The sequence below is a fragment of the Amia ocellicauda genome, chromosome 4 (genome assembly GCF_036373705.1).
Source record: "Amia ocellicauda isolate fAmiCal2 chromosome 4, fAmiCal2.hap1, whole genome shotgun sequence".
Taxonomy (NCBI): Eukaryota; Metazoa; Chordata; class Actinopteri; order Amiiformes; family Amiidae; genus Amia; species Amia ocellicauda.
In genome coordinates, this window is record NC_089853.1 from 6,030,639 (window position 1) to 6,038,243 (window position 7,605).

General features: G+C 41.2%; 1 protein-coding gene across 1 annotated transcript; it reads right to left on the bottom strand.

The window, feature by feature from the left end:
- Positions 1 to 2,023: 2,023 nt before the first annotated feature.
- On the bottom strand, positions 2,024 to 6,985 carry LOC136747662 (high choriolytic enzyme 1). Its single transcript, XM_066700697.1, has 11 exons — positions 6,870 to 6,985; positions 6,465 to 6,510; positions 5,954 to 5,989; positions 5,757 to 5,837; positions 5,302 to 5,454; positions 4,827 to 4,944; positions 4,483 to 4,558; positions 3,928 to 4,030; positions 3,254 to 3,335; positions 2,813 to 2,937; positions 2,024 to 2,427 (listed from the first exon to the last, which is right to left on the bottom strand). Exons 1-11 carry the CDS (start codon positions 6,936 to 6,938, stop codon positions 2,423 to 2,425), a joined length of 894 nt encoding a protein of 297 aa, XP_066556794.1. The 5' UTR covers positions 6,939 to 6,985; the 3' UTR covers positions 2,024 to 2,422.
- Between the last annotated feature and the right edge of the window lie 620 nt (positions 6,986 to 7,605).

Genomic DNA, 7,605 nt, shown 5'->3' on the forward strand with positions numbered 1-7,605 from the left:
GAACATTCAAAAACAGACTGGATAGGATCCTCGATCACTTAGTTATTAATGGACAGCAAACGAGCACGATGGGGCGAATGGCCTGCTCTCAATCGTACACTTTATGTTCTTAAGAGTGCAAATAATAACTAACCAATTTATCCACCTCTGCAAGCTGTGGTGTTAGATTTTATAAATACATCACAGCTGGCAACCCAGGACTGTTTAAGAATATAGAAGAAAAAACAACAATACTATAAACAGAATTACTGAGATGGACGTTGAAGACCAGCCTCTCTGCTGTCCACTGTTCAGTTCAGTTAAACACAAGTGGCACCAAAAGTGAGGGACTTGGACTCTGAGCTGTAGCCATTGGATGCTATTTCTAGCGCCGCACCTCCGTCGCTGTGTTTCAGTTCCACACAGAGACTCACGCTGGCGGAGGGAAGAACGCCCCTGCGAGGGCAGTAACAATGCAGGACCTTGTCAAAACCCAACGCGTCTCATCAGAGTGTCTCTCATCCACAAGGCCACCTTGTGTTTTCACTGTCTTTTGCTGTGATGTGTCTTCAGAAACAATCCAATCAAATATAACGTTATCTGCGTCTGCTTCTAAATCTAAATATAGGCAAACATCTGGACTTTTTATTTTAAGAAAAGAGGTGTGATTGTAAGAAGAGTGGAAATGTCTTTATTAGAGCTGCAAGCATTTGGATTCCTAGAAATAATCTTCAAATATGTAAACCCTGGACACTGGAATGTTTTCCACCTCATTGTGGATTTGAGTACATACTACGCCTAATTTAAACACTACTACTACTTCCACTAACCTACAAACTACCACTGATACTAACCTGCATGGTACCACACAAACAATGCATATTCTATTGTTTATTAAAGTACAGTCATGTACAGTCAAAGCATCCTTGGATACTTTAAATGCTAGTTGTTATTTTAACTTCTTTAACATATCCTAACCAGTAATGTAACTGATTTGTGGACAGACAGAGAGAGAGAGAAATTATTCTTTTGACTCGAGGAAAATAAAAAAAGTAAATAAACAGTGACAGTGCAGACGCAATTATGAGCTCATAGGACAGAAAAGAGGGGAGCTATCAGGCAATCAGCACTTCTCAGCTGGCAGGAAGGCAGAAAACTGGAAAACGGCTTGAGACATTCCCTGTCTAAAACCTTTTCAAGTGACTGCTTTTGACAAACCAATTACCAGCGCTGTCAGGACCGCGGTGACTCCCTGAGTAATTTGCAGATGCTATGTTCACCTTATCTATAGAGAAGGTCTTTTTAGGAGCACTTTTCCGCTGTGTACGTCAGACTAATCCCAGCCATCATCTCTTGGGCAATAGGCTGCACAAAGCGCGATAGACTAGTGGAAAGTGAAATTTCGTATTGCGGGAGTCAGTGCTCATATGAAGTATGTGACGGGGTTATATATATATATCGCCCCTTGTTGTGCATATTTAACATTTTACTAAATAAACTCTGTGTTTATTCACCACATTTAAATGTTTAATACCATTGGTTTTGATTTATTTTATTACACTTATTGTTTTCTCAAATAACTGGTTTAGACTCTCACCAATTCCCTGTGATGGATTTTTTCTCCCCTTTAAGCCTTATAAAAGGAAAGGTAGTGGATTTAATCTGAGATAAATCAACTACATATACAATATTTAATTATACATATAAAACTACCTTGCTTCTTAATAATTTCCATGTAGTTGAAATGTAGCCTGTACACTTCAAACGACAGCAAAATCATGCAGAAGTCCTTGTACTCCATGTATCTCACACAAGCACACACACACACACACACACACACACACACGCATTTGTCACATTGTACTTTCAGAGTCTCTCCCTCACCTCCAACAATCCTATTTCTGTACCTGTCTGTGCACATGCCACACAGACGTATCTTTGAGTGAACGCTAGTGAAGGAATTTCATTTTCTTAAAATATCCCACATGACCTTCACAGCAGAAGAAAATCAAAAGATAATAAAAAAACACAGACAACTCTTGCCTTTTGTTTTTTTAAGTAGAAGCATTTTTATTGCGGAGACGAGCTTAAAGCCTGAAGCCTAAAAACATAGAGCTTTACAATGTATTCAACTGCACTGGGCCAATCAGTTAAAGAGACGGACATGTATTTATTATATAATGTGGGCAACTGTCTATGCATGACCTTGAATTGGTGAAACTATCCTACTGTACTTCTACACGTGATCTTGAAAACACATATTTAACCCTCCACAGAATCTGAGGTGTCGTATCCTGATCTCTGTTCTCTTATGGCTCATTCCAAGCTGTTTAAGCAAGCATGTCGCTGGGTATTTTGCAGCAGCACAAGAAATCTGTATTTTTCGTCCGTGAATGTCCCGATTCCAATGGTGCTCCAAACCCCGGCTCTTCGATCACAGGAATCAACCTAATTGAATTGGAGAAAGGTTTGTTGTACAATGATCAGTTACGGTTCAGGTTTCTCTTCAGTCAGAGATGCTCATACAGATGTCTGGCCTAATAGACTGCAGGGGGAGCTAAAGCTGAGGGTTCAGGGTGGGCCAGTTTCAGTGTTGACCTCTGAATGTTCCCACTGGTCTTTACATGTGTGTCACAATCTGATTTTATTAGATTTATTTCTAATCGAAATACACTAAACAACCTCTCAGTCTGTCCCAGAATTGTCGCCACCTGACCTGACACGGGCGTTTCATTTTGTTTGACAGTACACTGGCTACGTTCATTAAGACAACACTTTTACAATTATTATTTAGAATTAGTATTACTATTGCTGTTTAAAATGAGACCCTTACTGCATTCATAGAGCCGATTGATCCTCGCAATGTCGATCGGGCTCATTTCCCGGGCTCTTCCAATTGACACGTTGGGGTCTGGGATCGGCTCGATTGTTGGCCGTCCATTGCCGGAGAAGGCAAACCTACCAGAAATAATCACACACACTTCATTCGTTTTCATCCTAAAAACCTACACAAGATGGCGGGGGGACATTTTATATTTGTTGTTGTATTTATTTCGTTAGTTATGTCGCCATTATCTATAACCAAACTCCCTTATTCTTATTAAATGGTAATCTAACAAACCCCAACAGATACGGACAGATAACCAGGCAATAGACTACCAGCTGTCCCCCTTGTGCCCAACCCAGATGCATTCCTACTTTTCTGGGGAGCACGAGGGTTGTATCATTTTTGGAACAGTTTTTTAGCACTCCCAGAAATGCAAAGCTTACTAACCTCGAATAGTGCATTACAGAGCCGTAGTCATACGGAGTCCCAAGGTTGTTGGTATTAATCTTGTTAAAATTGTGTTCCTGGCCTGGAAGCAAACAAAACACAGAATTAATGACTGGACTGCACTTGCGGTACACACAATGCTTAAGGCTGTCATACCAGTGTGCTGTTTAAAAGCTGCAGTGTTGTCTTACATTCGAAACAAACCTATAGAAATGTGTGTGTGTGTGAGAGTTTATTGCTTTGCTTCTATGGAGAGCCACACGTGGATATCTGCAGCGAGTTTTCTCCACAGAGGGCTCTTCAATACATACTACAGCAAAGTGAATGCAGCTGTTATCTCCCAACGGAAGCTATGTCAATTAAGTGTGGATTTTGGGAAATCTCATGATTTGAATGAGTCTCTATCGGTGTAAATGTGTGTGTCTGTTTGTTTGGTTGATCAGTTGTTAGCCAGTTATCAAGCCTCCCGGTCCGTCCCAACGCAGGTCTATGGCACTGCCAGCTCCCTGCCTGTCGACTCAAATGAATGAGATGATTAACACTCCTCTGGAGCAGACGGTTGTGCAGCAATCCTGGCGTGCAGTGGAATGGGGTTGGAAACTTTGTGGGGGGAGGGGTTCAGGAGCATTTCAGGCTGTGTTGGGACAAGAAAGGGGCCGGCGATTTGCCCTTACCGCGGATGATGTTCTCGTATAAGATTCGGACGTGTTGGTCGCGGTCGCTGCGCGTCTGCTCGTGGTTGAAACCCAATGCATGGATCACCTCGTGCTGCACCACCTGGAGATACAGTTGTCATTAGCATTAGTATTATTATTAGTAGTAGTAGCATTTGTAGTAGTAGTAGTAGTTAATTAATTTGGCAGAACCTGTGTTTAAGGTGACTTAGGGCTGGAACAAATCAAAACTTTGATCAACACCCAAATCGTGAAGCACAGACCTGTACCCTAATGTGGTTAATTTCTCACCAGAATCAATGTAAATACTCATATTGATCAATATACAATGCTCGTTATGAATACAGGCCCAGTGGTCCTGGACAGATGTGTATCCTTTTCAGTCGGAGAAAGTCTAATCAATGCACAGGGTCTCCACAGACAGGTTTCACAAGGTTAGACTTTAAGAGGTCGCGTAGGTTGTCTGTTGTCATGATCACACATCACTAATTCACCTTTTTTATCACAGATTAGGCAAACCCTGCTCCCCCCGATGAATCTACACATTCTCCTTACATGATGAAAAACGCATCCGCCTCGCTGTAGGGACACAACCTGTCGCCCCCCCCGCCGGCCTACGAAGGAATAGCACCTGAAACAGGAGGACAGGGAGGTCAGCACACCGCGGACCCTGCTGGACTCCCCCGAAGGGAGATCACCACAGTGGGAGGAACCAAATCTACATTTAAGAAATACCTTTCACAGGTAAGATTAACACAGAACAATATGATGTTGTGGCAACACCCAGTAACACAGCCAGTGTGTCAGCTGGGTCCTTGCACAAAGAAGACTAAGACATGCAGATGCCAGGGCCAAGGGTAGCCGAAGGTTTTGAAGGACGGGCACAGAGAGTGAAATACCCGGAGCGGGATTCGATGGATAGGTAGTCCTCGTGCTGATTGCGCCTCTCGAACTGGATGCAGGTGGAGTAAAAGAATGATTGCAGGGCCGACTCGATGATACTGTGCTCTCTCGCAGCTGAGGAGAGAAGAAGAAGATTGTTTTTTAAAGGAAATTGGGGGTCAGGTGGGTTACTGTAATGGCCTGGAATCCACAAATAAGACCCTAGGAAAGTCTGCTAACCGAAGAAGGCCGTTGGAGAGTTACACTGATGCTGCTCGAGTCCGTGTTTGGTCAGGCCTGACATGTGGTTTGATTGTCCGGTGCACAATAACCCTGTGACTATTTATCCGAGAAGCACTCGAGATCCCAGCACATTGTGTATTGGTTGTTGTGTTTGGGTTAAAACGCACACACACACAAACTGGCATGATGTGGAACATGTTTCTAACTGTGGAAGGGCACCTAACATCTGCCATCTCGGTGAAGACTTACAGTATGCCGAGGAGATGACATAGGGGACATGTACTCTCCCATCTGAACCCTTCTTCCATTTGCAATTCCGAGAGGTACAGGGGTCGGCGTTGCCGAAGCCCAGATCCATGGCAATGTCCCCGAACAGAACGAGTGGACCATCGGGGTCTTGTGCTGGAAAACAATAAGAGACGGGGAGACAGGGAAGACAGATCAGAATACAGACACCTAGAGAAACGGGTCAGACACCAAAGCACGAGCTGTCAGACCTTTGATCTTGTGAGGAAAATATGCACCTGCTGGACACCTGTCAACAGCAAGTGTGCTACAAATTCCAGGTTGCTTCTTTATTTTCTAATGCTGGTCTCTCGAATTATTCCAATAAACAGGGCTGTGAAGAGTTTCCTCAACATTAGGCCAGAAGAAGAAGAATTAGTTATCTAGATAGATTTCAAAGGTGTTTTGTTCGCTCTTACCCAGGTTCTCATTGGCTTTCTCAATCAACGTCGAGACATCAAAAGCTTCATCATCTGTACTGTTGCCTGTGTGACGTGAAGCTGAACACAAGGACACAATCTGTCATTGATTTGTCTATTTATTTTCCAATTGCATGCATCGCAATGGGTGAACGTGTGAAGCTGATGTTGTGCAATCACAAATTATAACGGCTTACCCTCACGGAGTTCATGCTGCACCTCTGACAATGCATCTGCCACAGGTGGGAAATGTACAATATATTAATTAGTAATAGTAACTACATCTCATTTGCATTTATGTATGTATGTATGTGAATATTACCAACACCAATGGATTACACTGACCAACAAAACTGTTAGCACAGATGCAAACTTCATCTTTAGTCTGAAAACATAAGATACTCACTGCCACCTGGTGACCAATTGAGGTACTGATACATCGTTTTCAAAATGTTTAATTGGGCCAAATTAATTAATTGGCAAAGTAATTATAATTAACTTCACAACACAGTATTTCCTTGACGAGTTTGATATCTTGCCAATGATGCAAAAAATGATGGAGAGTCACGTTTGTTTATAAATGAAGGCAAGTTCATGCTAGTAAAGCTATGGGTTATTAACCACAAATCCACCAAATTAAATAGTTTTATGTTGTTTTTATGTGTATCTTGGTCTAGCAAAAACTGTATGTAAAAGTCCAATGCTTACATCGATCTTGGCGGTCATCATTGTCTATCTTCAGATTCAAGGAAAACTGCAGAAGATAGAGATGAAGAGAGTAAGAACAGGTTTAAAGTAAGGAGAAGAAGACAGTTATTATTATTATTATTATTATTATTATTATTATTATTATTATTATTATTATTATTTAGAATTCTTCTCATAAATATCTTAACCTTTATAATATTATAGTGCCCAGAACACGATCTCTGAATATACTATTACATTATCTATATATTATATTATTATATATTATATTATTACTATTTATAATGCATATTTTTACACAACATTAAAAAGGTTAGAGTCTGAAAACTGAGTAGCAGCAATGCATTTTAAATCACAACAATAATATAGAAATGAAGACTAATATAAACATGTATAACTCGTTACCTTGACAGGGTGGCAGTGCACAAGAGTGAGCAGTGCATAGGCAAAGGAGACGACAATCGCAGACCTCATGGCTCCGGGTTCCTGGGCTTGACTCCTGCCTCTGTCTGACTTTTATAGACACACAGACAGAACCCATTCCTCAGGTTTGTGCAAAAGGAGAAGTATCCAGAGTTGCATACATCTGTGTTGAAACCTTTAACGGTCTTAACAGATTTTCTAAGATTTGTTTTTGTCCCATTGTTATTATTATTATTATTATGAAATAATAACACACTACAGGACATTACACTGCAATATATAACACTACAGTGCTGCACTACGTTACAATAGAGTATATTGCACTAAAATGTATAATTTAGCACTATAGTACTACAAAACTAAACTGATTCTTTCTACAGCGGAACAGATTAACAGGTGAAATAGACCCCAATTATAATTAAGTTACATTATAACCCTTTTAATGTGCAGTTAACAGCCCAGTAAGGAAGAGAGTGGCACAGTACAGAATAAAAGTGCCATACCAGACCAACAACGGCACATGTGACGCACAGATTCCATACAGAAGCAAAAAAGCCGTGCCAGACTAAATCGTGCCAGAGTTTTACACAGCTGCAAAAAGTTCTATACTAAATTGTTGTAGGGGACAAAAAGGATGCTGTAGGGGACACCAAAATGTGGAAAAGTCTCTGTGGGCAGACACAATCATCCATATTACTGCATAGTTATTGTTGCATAT